Source organism: Lepisma saccharinum, chromosome 10 (assembly GCF_977018435.1).
Source record: "Lepisma saccharinum chromosome 10, izLepSacc3.1, whole genome shotgun sequence".
Lineage (NCBI taxonomy): Eukaryota > Metazoa > Arthropoda > Insecta > Zygentoma > Lepismatidae > Lepisma > Lepisma saccharinum.
Window position 1 is genome coordinate 80,273,434 of NC_139238.1, and position 19,081 is coordinate 80,292,514.

Genomic DNA, 19,081 nt, shown 5'->3' on the forward strand with positions numbered 1-19,081 from the left:
AGGATTATATATTATCCTTGATTAGATAATATCAATCACCAATGTGACCAAGGAGAAATAAGCGAAATCTACTTTTGGGCCAGTTTCTTATCAGGTAATTGAAGAAAATAATAAAATACAGCAATGGTCACTGTGAAAATGAAAGCACGATCTCCTTGTCAATTTTCTAAACAGCATATGATGTTAATTAATTTCCAAGAACTAAAAAAAAACATGTTAGAATATAATCATTGATGGGTTGAGGGAGAATACATTTTGTTAAGGTGTCGATCTATGTTCCGGTCGACCAAGGGAAGAAATATAATGATGATGTATGAGATTAGATTACCCTTCATATCTTCAGGAAGCTGAGACAAGACGTCTTTCATGTATGAATACTATATCAGCCGAAATTCTACATTTGTTTTAACTCGTATTTTCCTTAATTTTTTTGTATATTTGAAAGGGTGAAAATTTTCGAATTAAGTTTGCTTTGTTAAGCATGTAAAATTCAAAATACATGAATACATGCTTTCTCGTGTTCGGCGCTTTTTGTGAAAATATCACGTCATAACTTGGCAACTATGGACTATCGTTTTGGAGTATTCAGATTTGTAGCCATTCCATTCGTCATACATTCACATATCATCTAGTTTTACCACTGTCCGCTCGGAGGCGTATATGTATTCCTTTGATTCCGTTTGCAATTTATGGTTCCCTCTGGCGGCTGACCGTATAACTACGTGCGGTGCACATCAATGTCATATGAGACATGACAAAACCACGCAGTTAAAAACTCGTCCAGCAGATGGCAGAATGGACGGCAGCAAAGAAACACGGTGCCATCTAACGGAGAATTTAGTAACTTTTCCAGAGTGTATGTGCTTGTTGCACAGAATTTCTTATATAGAAGTTTTAAATCTAACTAGTAGAGTAATCTGTGGTACAACATCTCTGTGCTACCACAACTACTGGCAAGGCAAGCAAAAAGTTTGGTGAGGAGAGTCGTTAAGGTACGTATACCCAAGAGATAACAAAAATATCGCTAAAATAAAAGGAAAATGAAACCCGTATTTAAAATTAGGTAAATATTATTAATAAAACCAAGCAATGCAATAGATAAAACGTGCTTTATTTATCAAAAAAGATAATTTAGCACATTTGAAACTTGACAAGTCCAGTATTTAAAACTTGTTCTTGTAAACTAAAATAACGGCACATCGAAGAAACAGACTGAAAAGGACAAATTTAAATCGTAAGTTACGATAACTGTGTTTAGCTAGAATTTGATACGTTGATACTTGAAATTATTGTGGTTTCCATTTTCGGACCATTGAACATTGAACTGTACACCCGCGTTAGACTAGTATCATAGCTAGAAACAATCTCCATATAGGAATACATACAATTAAATCTCCATATAGGAATACATACCAATTAAATAGTCAAACTGGTAACGGTTCCGAACGTTTAATGATATTTCGCAAGTTTTGTACGAGTTAGGAAGTGCTTTAGAATATAGGGAACGATTGTGGAAGTAAGTTTGAAGCTTGGAGACACTAATTAGCAGTGACATTTCCTGACCCTAACTTAGGGCGTTGGCAGAGAATGAAAGTGTTAACCCTCACCCTGCCCTTTTTGTGAACAAATATTCCGAATTCTCTCGTAGCAGTGTAGGTTGTGAACTGAATGTATACAATGTACTGCAGACAACAGTCTTGTGATGTGGGAACAAACCTGGGGAACGAGTTTACAATACCGGACCACTGTCCAATTACTATGAAATTTCGCCTACTTACTAATTGTGAACTCTGGTACCAGTTAGGTAAGTCGGAGACACATTTAACTCGTTTATTTTCAAATAAAATTCATTTGTACTTACCTCATATGCATAGCGGAACATTTTTCAACTTTGGATCACTTTTTTTACATGAAAAAAGCGTTATTTTTAACATTATAATTATTTATTGGTCGTTGCTAATTCGGCGGGCAAATCTTGACTCACGTTGTCTATCGTCAGCTGATGTGCAGTGTTTCCAAACTTATGAACCAATAAATGCCGCACAGACTTCACAAAAGGTTTTTAAGCAAAAATTGATCCACAAACCATTTACGGAAGGTTAGGTTAGGCAAACATAGAAAATTGAATTGGAAAAAAATAACCCGCTCACACGTCATCTTGTAAAACTACCGCGTGGTTGTTACACTAACACTTATTAACCGAAAAATGATTGTTATTAATCCAAAACCATTCACGGAAGGTTAGGCTAGGCAAACATAGAAAATTAAATTGGAAAAAAAAAATCCCGCTCACACGTCATCTTGTAAAACTACCGCGTGGTTGCTGCCCTGACAGGAGGTTACGTAATCAAACGCACGGAACATTTGATTCATGTAGTCGACGGTAATGGTGGCACGAGCTATCATGCAACAGAGATGCATGAATGACGAAAAATACCTTACTTATAGGCCAAATGAGTTGCATGATTCGGAAAAACAATTTCCTCAGCTTCAGAAAGTCCACAAGAACTCAATTCCGTAAGTACTTTCTCATCTTTTCTCCTGTACATTTCAAGAAATGTGTCTCCGGCTTATCTAATCGTTACCGTGAACTCCTAATCACGAATATGCATGTAATAATTGGCGGTAGAGTTTGGAAATCGAGAAAAAAAAGAAAAAAGAAATGAACTATGTTTTCTTAACATAACGTAACCCTACCATATGAACAGCGGCTCCACGGAACACAACATTTTCCCCGAATGGGTGTCACTTATCGCAGAACACTTTAGCAACATTGTGTTCTGACGTCACGGATGAGAGCTTTTTCATGTTAGGCAAGACAAGGTAACGCGTCTCTTAGCGAAAATATTAATTTTTCTTTGTATTTGTGCTAATGGAACCTAACCTAACCTCGTAGGCATTCCTCGTCTGACTTCAATATTCAAGGTAGCCAGATTGTTGTGCGTAAAGGAAGACAATTAATGAATTGCGAAAGAAAGATGGTTCTGAATTGCTGTGTATGGACAATCACCGTGGTAAATCACAAGGTTATTTTACAAGTTCTACACATAAATGTACAATTTTAACAAGTGACTGCCAAATATGAACTACAGATACGTCATCAGGACACCGAAATTAGAAAGTATGCAAAATTTTATAGAAATTGGAGAGTGGTCCAGTATTGTAAACTCATGCCAAACCGGGTACTTACAATAAGGAATTTCACAATTATATGGAATTCTATTCCATATGTAGTAAATGCACATTCCACAAGATGGCACTACTGTTCTTTCTCTCTCTCTCTCTTATTTACTTTTTCTTAACTGCAGTATTAAGGTGATTTAAGTCCTCATGATGATTCTAAACACTTTTTGTGGTACTAGTTTACTATTTTTCGGACCGATTTCTTCATGGTAAAACTGTCAAAGCCAGGAATCGGCTGCAACTCATTTATTCTGTAATTGTTGACATTCATACTTACTTATTCTGCATTGCCAAAGATTGTTTAACAAGGGATTTCGCTTTTTTTAACTCTTTCGCTGCGGTCGTCGCATTTATGCACAGCACGCCAGGTGCCTTGCTTGTAGTTTTGTTTATATCCGTATGATGTCGCTTATTACGCCTCCGTTTAGAATACGAGCGTTGAGTTCTGTGACATGTCAGTTTCAAATGCATGTTCTAATGTAAACAACATGGCTTCGTCAAGTCGTCAACCCTTGTCTGATAATGATGTTACTCAACTGTTGAATCAGAAGGTGAATTAAATTGTGACAATAATAGCGACAGTTTTTATGAGACTTCAAGTGGTGACAGTGATTGTGTAGTGTCTGATGAAGAATTTGTACCGTCGTCCGTAACATCATGGAGCAGAGTGCAAAGCAGCATTGATCTAGGTGCGGGAAGTTCGACACAGGCAAGTGCTAAGTTACTTGGTGACAGTACAGTCTTTGGCACACCATTTTCTTGTTTTATCAAATATTTCCCCCGCTCAGTATTTGAACACACAGCAGAACAAACTGAAGTTTTCGCCACCCAGTATGTTGATACTACTTACGAATTTGCAGGCCGCTCCACCACTCTGCGTCATCCCGTGTTTTGAGAAATACCATACCATCAGGGACTACAGAATGGTTTGCCAGTGCAAGGAATGACTTTTGTAATTTCTCTATAACATATTTTGCAATGTAATTTTTTAAAATTATTCTTTCTAAAAAAAATTTTTTCAAAATTTCAAAATTTTTCAAAATATCATACCACCAGGGACTACAGAATGGTTTTCCAGTGCAAGAAATGAATTTTGTAAGTTCTCTCTCATATATAACGAAATGTAATTGTGAAAACTATTTTTTTATAAAAAAAAATATTTTTTTCCAATTTAATTACGCAGCCAAGGGATATTGTGTGCCAGAGAATTCCGCAGCGAAAGAGTTAACTAAATTAGTATCTATTGTTGACATATCGAGTAATTATTGTTCGTTCGGTACTATTATAGTATGGGGGAGACACCTATAAATCATATATTTCTCACTTTTTTACATTGCTAACATACTATTATGGAATGCAGAACATTTCCTAAGGTGAAATAATGCATTTCTAAGATAATGTATATTTCTTACATTTACGAGTACTTACTGTTACTTGTTATTTCGATTCTGTAACACATTATGGCGGGCGATAGCGTACTGGTTCAGGGTGCGTTGTGCGAGTGTTTTGTCGATGTATGCAGTGTTGCATTCTCGTTCACTGGAAAATACCTACTTTCGTGCCCAGATTTGAAATTATGCTAATACCTTGCAAACCGTTGACGTTAGCCCCAAAAACCATTGACTTTAGTTTAGTTTATTTGCGTCCAATAATTACCGGTGTGTACAAATTACAGTACATGGTAATATAAGACATGCCAATACTTACATTACAATACAATACTACAATAATAGATTTCACAAATACAAAATACATAGCCAAAAATTGTAAAAAATTGGATCTTACTCTGGTATTATATCAGAATCCCAAAAAAATATAACATGAGAAGATATAGAACATTACAGCCTACTTCTAGGTGATACTAATTATCCACCTTCATTGGACATTTAATTTTACAAGAATGATATGTGATTATACTACATTATGTACATTTGTCTTATGTAAAAGTCGCTTCCATGTATTCAGCTATAGAATAAAAAAACATGCTTCAGAAGCATTGATTTTATCTTGTGCTTGAATATCGTCAATTTTTATTCTTTCCTCACATCTTGTGGTAGTTTATTGTAGAGATCTATGGAAGAGTTTAAGGGACCTTTCTTACATAAGTTAAGGTGGCAGTGTTTTATGTGAAGTGTGTCTTTATTTCTTGTGTTCTGGAATGGATAGCCCCAAAAACCATTCACGGATAGCGCCACGAAACATTACAATTTTCTTCGTAAAACAATGCAAAAAAGTTTTTTTTTAAAAAAAATTGATCAGATGAGCTTTGTTCATGGGTATTTCTTGGGTTCCGAAGGTTGAAACACTGCATAACAAATGAAAATGAACAAAACACAAGCACGACGCACGATTACATGTTGGCATGGTGAGATTAGGACATGGTTGACCATTGTCAATCACTTATTATTTCTCTACATATGTAAGCACAGAAATGTAACTATTTACATATTTCGGTAAGAATTGACAATATAGAGAAAGTCTGTAAATCACTTCCTACTTCTTATACCCACTTCTTATGCACTCCTGGTGACGTACCTGGAGTTACGATGTGGGGGTTGCATGTTAAAATTGTACATTTACGTGTAGAAGTTGTAAAATAACGTTGTTATTTACCGTGATAATTCTCCATATGGCGTGTTCCGTAGTGATGAAACATTGTTAGTCGGTTACGTGCTACAAAACTAGGAATTGTTTATTGAAAGTGATCATTGGCCCACAAATCATTCACGGATAACCATTTCAGGTAAGGTTAGGTTTAGTTAGGTTAGGCAAGCATAGTTATAATATTTCGTTCGTAAAACTACGCATATACTCCACCGCTGATTTCAGGGAAAATGACTTGTTCCGTGAAACATTGTTCGTCGGTTACGTGCTACAAAACTAGGAATTCCTTATTGAAAGTGATCATTGGTACACAAACCATTCACGGAAGGTTAGGTTGGGCAATAACATTTCGTTCGTAAAACTACACATATTCACTATATAAAAAAAATTCAATCTGCTTTTTTTCAAATTTCCAATTGTAGTCCCTGTTTTTTTACAACAGATTCGTAATTAGGAGGCCAAAATTAGTTAGTATACCGAAAATTAACAAATTTGGAGACTTTCTCTATATTGTCAATTCGCTCCCCTATTTCTGCATCACTCATTCACTAGCAGTCTTAAAATTATCAACTTCCAATTATCTATGTAAGGTTCAAGAAATGTTTATTGTTTATTTAGAACACAATGTTTCAAAATAATATGTAGAATTACGTCAGTGAACAGTATGTTCCATTATCTACTACATGCGGTGCACTTCCTAATTCCCTGCCTTCTGCTTTCAATCCCCAAAGTTCTCTGACAATATTATGTTGAGGATCGCGAAGAATTGTTGGCCATGTTTATTGCTTGTCTTTCGCTCTGCCAAAGTAAAACTGCGTAGCTGGCCCTGGGGTGCCATGACATGTCAGTGGTGGTTAGCTCTGGTGGAGAACTGGTGACGACATGCATGGGAACTTCACTGTTGTCCAGAATCAGTTTTCATCATCATCACTACTTGTTCTGGAATCTCCAAAAATCCTGCGACTTAGGAGAATAAACAGGATCCTTCAGATTTGTCGATTGTCTCAGATTCAGAACTTTCAACACAGTCATCCTTGGGTTAAGAGTCTTAATTTTCTGCTAGTTCCCTGACACATTTTCAAAATTGTCATCTGTGACTTGGAAAACGGCTTGTTTTCTTTATTGGGCCATGGACACACTGTTCACAAAAATACAATGAAAGGAACAAAAACAAACACTCTCCACTAATGTACACAACTCGAACCATGCACTATTATGGACCGGAGCGATTTAGACTTAATCTTTTACCGCCCAAGGCCTTTTTCACAAGTAAGCCTCTATTGCCTGAGCCGATTTTGAGTAAAATGCAGAGTTTCAATTAAATGAGTGTAGATCGGAGGCTAATTGCCCTAGAGAGATGAGTGATATACCGTTGTACGCGGAATGAACCAGAGATTCAGACTATATGAAATTTTTGAAAATTCGGCGTATATGTGGTGGGGGGGGGGGAGGGGGCTAACAAGAAAATTCCAAAATTTCGGGAAAAAAAAATTGTTTCCCCCACCCTCCCCCCAAGAAAAAGTACATGACAGTGTCGACATGCACATGGAAATGATCGCTGACATGTAAGAAACACAAAAATATTTGCATTATTATCATATGACCAATGTAACTTGAGTTGTACCCCCAAAGGGAATGGTCGGCACGCCACTTATTCAAGCTTCAAAATGCAGCGGTACCTTGAAATGACTATAGCTCAGAAACTAAATGCCCTAGAGATATGAAAGATATACCGTTGTACGCAGAATGAATCACAGATTTAGACGATATATAATTTATGCACATTCGTCATATATATGGAGGGGGAAAGGGGGGAAATCCCCTGAAAATACTTTTTTTAAAAAAATGGGGTTTCGCCCCCCCCCCCCCCGCCCTCCGAAAAAAAGGATATGAAAAGTTCAAAATGCACATAGAAATTATCGCTGGCATGTAAGAAACAGAAAAGTATTTGCATCATTGTGGTATGACCAATGTAACTTGAGTTGTACCCCCGAAAGGAATGGCCACTGATTCAAGCTTCAAAATGCAGCGGTACCTTGAAATGACTATAGGTCAGAAACTAAATGCCCTAGAGATATGAAAGATATACCGTTGTACGCAGAATGAAGCACAGATTCAGACGATATATAATTTATGCACATTCGGCATATATATATGGAGGGGGAAAGGGGGGAAATCCCCTCAAGAATACTTTTCTTAAAAAAAAATGGTGTTTTCCCTCGCCCTCAACCCCCCGCTGCAATGGCAAAGGGGGGGACAGGCCTTTGCTTTCTTCCAAGAAAATCGCCCCCGGCCAACGCGACCACTGCTGCTCCCCCTGCCCTCCCTCCTCTTTCACTATTGCACATGTAAACATTCGCTCCCTGATGCGCAAACTGGACGAAGTACGTCACACCGTAAAGGAAATGAACGTGAACGGACGCCCTTTTAGTCACCGAAACGTGGCTCAAAGGACACATTGATGACTAAACCATAAATATCCCTGGGTTTTCAGTTTTGCGGAAAGACAGAAAACACAAAAATGCAGGTGGGCTTTTATTATATGTACGCTCTGAACTGCAAGCTGAAGAGATTTCATATATTTTGGAAGAACAAACAAATATTAAACATATAATGGTAAAAATTCATTTAAAGAAAGAAACCGTTGTGATCTGTAGGATTTATAGACCTGGAGATATGCCCTATTCTAAGCTATCAATCCTAGAAGATTATATCAGATATTAACCATAAAGTCTATCATCTAGTGGTTTTGGGCAACCTTAATGTAGATTTCTTTAAACCAAACGAACCTGACACTTCCTATCTACAATCACTTGTTAATCGGTTTAACCTCACTCAAATCTTAACTGAACCAACGCGAATAACCGCCACTACTAGAACGCTCATTGATCCAATATTTGTAAATAATGTAAGTGATATTATCAATTCTGGTGTTACGGTACCAGTCAGTAATTCTGATCACTCTTTAGCTTATCTCTCTTTACGTTACGGGAAACCACAAAGTAAGGGCAAGACGATCACATACAGAGACTACAGTGCGATAGTGAAGGATGCTCTCAAGGAAGATCTAGAGAGTATCGACTGGAATCCTTTGATGCACTACGAAAACATTGACGACAAGGTGTGTTTCTTTACGGAGAAATTGATTAAAGTGTTTGGTAAACATGCCCCCCTGAAAACAGTTTGTGCAACAAAACGAAAAGTACCCTGGATTACAGATAATGTTAAATTAATTATGAGGTTACGCGACAACATGCTGTTAAAATTTAAACAAACAAATAGTCCTGACCATTGGAATGAATATAAGAGATTGCCTAACTTCGCTACTTCAGTCGTAAGACAAGAAAGAAAGGCATATTTTGAATACATCATTAATTCATCCAACGATTCGAAACACATTTGGCAACATCTGCGAAGCTTGGGATATGACAGGAAAAACAAAATGGAGAACCTTCCACCCGCACTAAATGACGCAAATGCACTGAACTACCATTTCGTAAATGTATCCTCCAAAATGGAAATTAATGAAGAGCTAGTCTCGCAGCAATGTGAGAAATGTTACGCCAGCAGTTTCGACCACGGTGCAGAAGCGTTCAGTTTCTGCGAGGTGGATGGTTCTCGCGTCAGGAAAGCAATATACGAAATCCAATCAAATGCATCTGGATCCGATGACATATCAATAAAAATGTTAAAGCTCTCTCTTCATCATATCCTCCCACCGCTTACGCACATCAGTGGTGTACGCAAGGGGGGGGTTACGGGGTTTAAACCCCTCCCTTGAGCTTGTGAAATATTATGAAAAATGCTGTGGAAAAAAATTTAAATTGCCAATTTACCACAGTCAAAGATCTGGGACAATATTATTACTATTACTACATCTACTACTACTACTACCACTAATAATAATAATAATAATTTGAATTATTATTTCCATGTAGCATGGAGAAAAGCACAGCATTCCAAGCACACGCGTCTTTCAGAGTGATGCCTTGCACAAGTTCTTGAAAGTGAAATATGAGGGTAACTATGATTTAAAAGAGAAATAAAATGTTTTGTATTTCAGTTGCAACAATGTTCAATACTCTGGCGTACGCAGTTTTTTTTGGGGGGGGAGGGGCCGGTATAGTAAATGTGGATAACACACGGCTTCGTTTTGGAGGGCAGGATGCATAATAAAATATTTCGTATTTTTGGAGCTTTTCAGTCTATTAAAATTGTATTCAAAGACAAAAATGGTAATCGGGACTCACTTTAAAAGAGGTTTCGTATTTACATATTTTGATTTTTTAAAGTTCTCAACGGATTTTTATTTGAAAATTCTGATTTTTTCAAAATTTTGGTAGGGGCTGTAACATCATCGGTAGAGGCATGCATATTTCGTTTTTGACAAAAAGAAAACGAAATTTGAAACAACACATTGCAATGTTAATTTTTAAGGTTTCTGAAAGGTGTGAGGTGCATTTTCCTACCCTGTTTTGTCACGAAATGATGCAAAATGAACTGCAAAATGCGAAATAGACTCTTAAACACGAAATTTACCGTTTATATACCTACGCGACACTTTCTGAAGCCTGAAGTATCCTGTGTGTTATGCAATTCACGGAAAATTGATTAATTTTGCTGTAAATATTTGAAAAGCAAAAATGGACTCCTCTATACAGGAATAAACTTAATATTCTGGTAATGATTTAATGTGCTATTAGAAGGGATATGTTTATTTTGTGTAATAGTGCAGTTTTTAAATCGGGATTATATTCACATTTTTAAAACCAAAATGTAATTTTATATACCGCTTTTATACCGCTATAACAGCGAAATTTCATTTTATTTACAGCTTTTGAACCCGAAATTGACTCTGTTTTTATACTGAAATTTTGCTTTTTTATTTACCAAAAGTATGTGCGTCTAACCATCGGCCATGCCTCTACGTACGCCAGTGTTCAACGAACATGTCTTTTTTTGTGTGAACAATGAGAATTAACTAAAGAAAGTTCTTGGTTCGTTGTTAGAGGCTAATGTATAGACAAAGGCTAGGCGGACAAGAATACAGTCACCAGTCTGCCTTCCCATTGTATTATTTACCGCAGCACGTTTGAATGTCTCTCTTTAAAATGTCTCACCTTGTTGACTAGACAATTATTCAAACGACAATAAGCTTAACTATTGGAAAATGTTTTGTTGGTAAGAACAGTGAGACAATCCAGATGTGAATTATCGGGGGCATTTATGCGGGGAAGAAGCCGGAAAAATTCCAACCAATTTCGGGAATCGAATCCGGATCTCCCGCATAATTGTCAGATGCTCTACCGACCAGACCACCGCAGCTTCTTGGATGAGTTCCATACTTTAATTATTTCAATTTATTTTAATATATTTTCTTGTTTTATGGATTTTCTTCACCCTTAAAATGTCTCACCTCCTTGACCAGACAAAAAACAAAAACAAAAAAATGCTCCCAGGATTTGATAAAAATTGAATGATTAGAAAGTAATTTCTTTCTATTGTTTTCATAAATGGTATATTTATGTAGCTCTACTACATAATAGTAGTAGTGGTATTAGTAGTATTATTAGTACTAATTCAGCTAATTAATTAACTATAAGTATTATTCATTAATTGTGATTATTATTATTTAATTAAAGTATAATAAATCAAAGGTAATGTGAATTTGGAGAAAGTTTTAGAAATAACCCCCCCCCCTTGACGAAATCCTGCGTACGCTACTGACGCACATAATCAACTACTCACTCTCCACGGGCAGTTTCCCTGATTCTTGGAAGGAGGCAACTGTAATTCCCATCCCTAAAAAACAGAACACGGTTTCTGTGAATGACTTGCGGCCCATCAGCATTCTGCCGGTGCTTTCAAAAATCATCGGAAAAATTCCAAATGATCAAATTCGAAGGCATATTGACAAATTTCTTATTCTTCCCCAGCAGCAATCCGGTTTTCGCCCTCACCATAGCACACATACGGCGCTCTTAAAAGTAACCGACGACATTTTTAACTCCATGGATCAATCTAACGTAACACTACTGGTGTTGCTCGACATTAGCAAGGCCTTTGACACTCTACCGCATAAGCTACTTCTGGCCTAGCTTCATTATTATAAATTCTCGCAGACGGCACTTAAGTGGTTCAAAACTTATCTTAGCGGAAGAAAACAGCGGGTTAAGACAGGGGAGCTATCTTCTCCACTTCACGTACGAGCTGGGGTGCCTCAGGGCTCGATCGTTGGTCCGCTGCTATTCACGCTCTCGGCCGCTGATTTAGTCAAGTCTGTGAAAATATGCAACGTTCACTGTTATGCTGACGACACTCAATTGTATATATCCACACGTATATCAAAATTGCAGGATGCGGTCGCACTTTTAAACCAAGATTTGAAGAACATAAGCGATTGGTGCGCTTCAAATGGGTTAGTAATAAATTCAAACAAATCAATATTTACCATCATCGGAACAGGCAGTCTCTTGAAACATATTGACATCAATGAATGCGAAATAATTCTTCACACACAGCGTATTAAATTTTCTCAAACAGTAAAAACCTAGGACTGATCATGAACCAGCGGCTCGATTGGTCTGAGCATGTGATACAAAATGTGGCAAGGCGTATTCAATATTAAAAAGCCTATATCTTCTGGTAGACTTCCTGTCGCCTAAGATAAAATTAAACCTAGTGCAGTCTCTTATCTTCCCCCAATTTGACTATTGCGGTGTCGTTTATGGGCTAAGAATAACAAAAAAGCTTGCAATAAAAATACAGAAAGTTCAAAACGCATGCATTAGATATGTATATAGAACAAACTTCACAAGAACACATTTCTGAGAGCTAAAATCAACTGAAAACATTCCTGAACAACAAAATCTTCATAAACCATGCAAAATATTTCACATTCTTCCGGGAGTACAGAGGGTCAAGGGTACCGCACATACTTCAGTTTTAATGATTGCTTGCTGCATGATTTCACTGAAGTGAGTGTTCTAAATGTTTAATGTTTTTCCCAAGTTTTATAGATTGGAACTGTTTAAGAATACTGAAAGTGGATGTGGAAGTAAGTTTGAAGCTTGAAGAAACTAATTAACGCAGTTGAAAGTTTCAAGTATTACTTATCATAGAAATTATGATTTGAAAATTAACTTACACAAGCATTCACACTCACACTTAACCAGCAAGGAGCCATTCCTGGTTGATAGTTGACTCATGGTCAGAATACTGGTGTATTTTTGCATGAGGCTCGTGCGGGGGCTTGAGATCAGGTATTCTGTGATCAGGCATTAGAAACATGTAGGGTCATTTTTAAGTGGCAAGAGCTCTATACCTGATTCGCCTATCTACAGGGACATAATATTTGTTTGCATCTCATGTTACGTAATGTAGTAGCATCAGCAGTCGGTCCCCACTAGAGTGCTGCAGGGAGAGCATTTCGCTCGAGTGCCAAATAGTTCACACGGGTGACACTAGATAGCGTACGGAATCAGGTTCTTTGCTCAAGCGAATAACGTTCGGACAGGCAAAAGAAGTGGGTTCTGCTCGAAGCCGAGTAGTGCATGTGCAACCATAATTTATCTGTGGTAGCGGGCCCCTCAAATATCTCCATGTTAAAATGTAGTTGATATATGAAAATGAAACGGGTGATTGTGGGCTGAAGCTGCCAGGATGGATGTTTTACATGAATGTGTCTACGATTATTGTCACATTAAAATGATATTCCATTGTAAACACTCAAGCGTAGGAGACTTGGAACGAATACGAGCGAACTAAGTGATTCCATCCAGTACTCTAGTCCCTTCCAAGAAGATAGTATACGAATGGCTGTTAGCAAACAAATAGTCACAGAAGTGTGTACAGAAAAGAAAATCATTCTCCAGAAAACATGCAGTAAGTTACCAGTAAAACACTGATGTATGTGCTAGCAGATATAAATAGAAATTGAACCATGTAAAAAGTGCATGTGTCCATGATTAGTTCCGAATTTGGCCCATACTACTTCCAACTCAAAAGTTAAACTTAGTGAGAAGATTAAATTTTACTCCTAATGAAAGAGGAATTGTTTTTATAGAATGGAGGACCAAGTTTTCTTATCCTTATACTTAGGCACTTTAACCCTAGAACACTACCGTACGTAAAATTTACGTATGCTTTGCGCTCAATTCCCTCTCCTACCTCCCACATCGCACCCACCTACCCCTCCGCCAATGGTATTCCTCGGGCATTCTGTCAGGTGCGTGGCAGCACTGTGGTAAGGAGGGCGGAAGCAATGAGCATCTTTAGTTTGTGCGTTATGTGAGAGACTGTACGTCAATAATACGTAGCAATAGTAACAGAAGAAAAATCTTGCACGTAATTTTGACGTGCATGTAGTAATAACGCCATTTGTATTCACGTAAGATTTGCGTGAATTTTTCTATAATATCTCATTTTTCTATAATATGATCAACATCGCAGCGATCAATGGATACATTATTCACACTCACAACTTCTACAACAATCAGGGCAACTCAGAAAAGAGACCATTCTCACGAATTCAGTTCGTGCTTCACCTCCATGAGAACTTGACCAAGATCTGGCAGGAGCAATTGCTAATAAATCCGGGACTGTCACAGGAGTTAAGAAAGTTAATTTTGAAGGTACTGGGGAAGGAAGAGACAAGTACAGTAGCAGCCACGTCACAAGGGAACCGAAAGTATTGCAGTTTCTGCAACTACAAGGAAAGGAGGATGACAACTACGTACTGCTCCTGTGGGAAGCCAATTTGTGGAACACTACCGTACGTAAAATTTAAGTATGCTTTGCACTCAAATCCCTCCCCCACCTCGCACCCACTCACCCCTCTGCCTAGCAGTGCCTCAAGTTGTCTCATCAGACATAAGGCAGCTCTGTGGTAAGGAGGGTACAAGCGCTGATCGTCTTGATTTTGTTTGTTATGTTGTGCACTGTACGTCAATTTTACGTAGCTGTGTAAAACGAGAAGTATCTTCCACGTAATTTTGACATTTGTAAATTCGATTTGGATACTTAGATTTTGAAAACAAAAATTTAGAAGCATGCACTACTTTCTTGTAAGACTTTAAAATTACATTTGTTCCTTATTTACAGCGTTATGAATATTATTATTGTTTGCTTTTCATTGTTCAAACTTTTCGCCTTCATTCTTAATGTATGAACGGGCTTGTCAAGCGAGATCTCTTAAAATATTCTATGTTTAATAAAACCATGCTTATGCTTTTTAAAATGAAGAATAAAATTCCAATATAAGGAAAAATAAACAAAATAATGTTCACAATGAATAGAAATTTGTTTACAGGATGTAGAGGTTGTTTTAAAAATAATTTCTTCATGTACGTAAAATTTACGTAGCGGTAGTTATACTGTAATATTGGAACTTGGTAGTGTTCTAGGGTTAAGGATCATAATGAATTGAGTAATTATATGATTCATCCTACAGACGGGCATCTGAATGCCTGAACCCACGCAATATCCACATATTCAAAGATTTTAATTTATCCATACCTACCTTATACAGCATAATATTGGCACATTGTTTTTTACACTTTGTAAACTTGAAGTACCTAAGAAGAACTAAAGTTTGGAAAATATGACTTGGTTGACTTTCATTGTTGCAACTGCACTGTATGAACGAATTGTCACTTATTAGGTGAAGCTAGGGTGACCAACTTTTGGTAATGAATTTAAAGGAGATTTCCAGATTTTGGCATTAAATTTAAGGGAGTTTTAGTCATGCCAAATTTTGCACATTTTTAGCAGTGTTGCATCACTTCATCAAATGTTCATGGATTAGATAATATTGAACAAAACAGATAATTTACAATTTATCCAATATGCAAGTCAGAATACAGAATAATTGTTTACAAATTTGCATGTTCCTTAGTCCTATAGCCTATTTGCCCACTGATGCAGCAGAACCAAGCATTTTTGATCTTTATAACCATACTCATAGTTACAGTCCAGCAGAATTAACTTGAGACAAATGGCTGCTGGCGCCGCTGCAGGAGTACCAACCTACAGCAAACGCTTGACTCTCAGGTGAATCATGGGCAATCAGCTGACAATCTGAGATTTGAAAAATAATTACATTTTGTAACGGAAATATCACATTATTAAGATGACATGCTAAGAAAATTATAAGTATTCTATCTTACACAATAAATGGGAAAACAGTTTATTCTTTACCTTTAATCCGTAATTTGAAAACACTGCCACTTCGCTTGCTTCACCAGTCACTGCACGTGAGTCCTTTCAATAGTTGGTAACATTTTGCATGCCGAACCATTATAGTTTCCATTGGCCCGTTACAGCGGGAAGTCTAGCCAATTCGAGCGCAGTTCCTTCACTCACGGAGCGGCCATTTCTCTCAAGTTAATTCTGCCTGACTGTAATTGCTACCATTAACTCTAAGCTGCTTTGGTTTCTCTGATTGGTCCATTTATTGCTCATCAATGAAAAAATTCTTGCAGTGTGGGAATTTGAGCGTGGCATTCTCAACACTTACTAAGATTTGCTACATTAATTTGTTTCTTAAGTCACTGAAAATATTAACCCATCTTTGTTCCAACACTTCCTGTTTTTACCACGTTCACAATCACACCTGCTGAATGCTAAGGTCTAAGATCTTGCAGTTTTGTATGGCTTATTGTATTGGCATGAATTGAAAATGCATGATCTTCATTGTTAATTAAATATACAGGAGGAGTAGAAATGGATTGCCAATATAGGAGCTTGGAGGATCCAAGAAAATTAACTAATCCAGGAGTTCGCAGGAAATGTGGGAGCAGGGGTAGACAAATACAAGGTGCCCAGGTCACCATGGTGCCTGAAAATTTACACCTGGCACCTGAATTTTCAATTCGGTTCATTTTTTTTTTTTTTAATCCGAAATTGCTTATCAAAATTGCCAGTACCTTTTTAAAAATAACTAGTATATTATGTGTTCTTTAATGTTTGTGTGCTTTTTGTATCACGTGTATCATCAAATCAGAATAATAAACATGGCATTCTAATTTTCTTCACTGTTGCTAACCAAATTTTAAAATCTGCAGTGATATGGTTAGAGTTGGCCGTGTATTAGAATGTATTGAACACTTATGTATGCTGTTACCAGTACATGTACATAGAGTTCTGTAGTAAGGCCACTCTGGTGCAAGAATTAATTGCTTTTAATCCAAAAAAAAAAAAAAAAAGGTAAAGTGTTCCCCTGTGCTTAGCACCACGCCATGAAGGCGTATAGGGGGTGTGGGGGTAACACCCCACACTCTCTTGATCCGGTCGTGAGTGGGGGTGATGTGATCAGCATCACGCCCCTGACCGCCTTTACCCCCCAGGGTTTCCCCCAGGTACCCATGTTATTTGACGCTGGGTAGGCGCCGGGGCCGCTTCTACCCAGCGTCGAATAACATGGGTACCTGGGGGAAACCCTGGGGGGTAAAGGCGGTCAGGGGCGTGATGCTTTTAATCCAATCTTGTATTAATTAATAAATAGATTACAGAGAAACTTAATACTCACGGTTTCTGCGAAGTTCTTGCTTGGCAAGCAACGCAACAAGTTCTAGCGAAGATGGTGGCGGTGGCCACCGAAATTAATAGAACAAACAAACCTTCCACATAGGCGCCCAAAAGTCAACCTCACTTCCACGCTGTACACTCTGGATTGCATTTTGCAGACGAACGAGGCTCTGGCGACTGGCACTATGGCCAGTATAATTTTGTGTGTGTTGTCCTGTTTTTTGTCCTTGTGTGTACTGAGTGCCCGTTTACAGCCTCAGTTTTTAACCTAAGTCAGAATGTTTTAGTTATGCAACGTTAGAGTTGTTATTTGTACTGGTAAGGGGCTGGACCCCGTGTAATGTGACAGGTGCAAAATAGCCTAAGTGCTGATGCACCCAACATTTTAAATTCAAAATCAAAATAAAAAGTAGAACAAACTATAAACAGATTTGCAGAAATCGTGAGTACTAAGTTTCTTTGTAATTATTTACGACTGTGTCTCATTTCCCAAAATATGAATAATAAATACAGTGTGTACATAAACTCCGCACCCACTTTGAAAAATTTATTTGCAACAACCTATGAAATTTATCACCATCAGGGATACAAAATATTGTAGAGAATACATGCATTTTTTTTTTACGTGGCAATTTGGTGACAAGTGCTGTATGTGGGAACCATGGGTGACCCGACAAATGTTTACATGGTAATCAAACTACTGCCAAACATGGGTCAACATGTCCTCTGTAACTGTGGCTGTTGCTTGCTCAATTCTCCCCCTACGTTCCACAACATCACGTGGAAGAGGAGGGACATAAACAAGGTTCTTCACATATTTCCATAAAAAAAAATTGCAGGGGGTGATATCGTGGGACCTAGGGGGTCCTTCACCTTCACTCACACCTGGCCTACCACCCCCTTTCTTCGCACACAAGCACCCAGTGTTAACAAATTTTCGATACCAATTGAGGATCCCCGTTCTGGTAGGATGTACCATACTTGGTACTAAATTTCCGTTGGACATCTGTAGCACTTTTTGATTTCTCAAATTGTAGGACACAAAAGGCCTTCTCATGTTGAGAAAGTGCCATGATGAATCTGGCACTCTCTAGTGGCAGAAAATGGAACTACTAGAAACACCTGCAATACAAGAAAAAAAATTCAACTTTACTCTTTCAAATAATCTACTTTGTTACTCGATAGTGCTAACATTTTGTCTACAATAAATTTTTCAAAATGGGTCCGGAGTTTATGTACACACTGTATATGTTTTAAGGTAACATTTCAAAATGTGTATCTTTATTTGAGTGGTATTTATGGCTTTCTTCGACTGTATTTGAAAAAAATAATAATAAAGCTGGCTCCTGAGAGAATTGTGCCTGAATTGTTTTTAGTTTTATATACCCCTGCATGGGAGAATTGGTCACCCTAGGTGAACCAAGTACATGAGTGTCTTTCAATAGGAATTTTTAGAATTTTATGCATCTGATTGTTGCCTGTTATTGTTCCAGTGTAAGAAATGGGGAAAGAAACAGAGGAGCAAGATGAGAAACCAAGCAGTACAAGTAATGAAGAAAATGCAAATGATGCAGATAATAAGGACGACGATTCCAAGAAGAAAAGAGTCTCAAAGCGAAGTAACAGCAAAAGTGATTCGGGTGCAGGAGCCATGAACAGTGCAAAGAAGCGAAGGAAGAGTGGGACCGATTCTCCAGGTGAGCAGGGTTGAAAAAATAAAAGTATTTTTTTTTAAAAATAATAATCATAAAACCATTTTTTTTGTTTA

At 37.6% G+C, this 19,081-nt stretch overlaps 1 protein-coding gene across 2 annotated transcripts in view; it reads left to right on the forward strand.

The window, feature by feature from the left end:
* The first annotated feature begins 848 nt into the window (after positions 1 to 848).
* Positions 849 to 19,081, forward strand: part of LOC145993979 (uncharacterized) — an 89,676-nt gene continuing 71,443 nt past the window's right edge. The window contains exons 1-2 of one of the 2 annotated variants that reach the window (XM_083130004.1): positions 849 to 992; positions 18,807 to 19,010. In XM_083130004.1, coding sequence (XP_082986130.1) covers positions 18,815 to 19,010 — 196 coding nt within the window. In that variant the 5' untranslated portion in view covers positions 849 to 992; positions 18,807 to 18,814. Of the gene's footprint in view, positions 993 to 1,220; positions 1,235 to 18,806; positions 19,011 to 19,081 lie in introns of those variants that run through there. The other variant, XM_083130006.1, reaches the window with a different exon arrangement.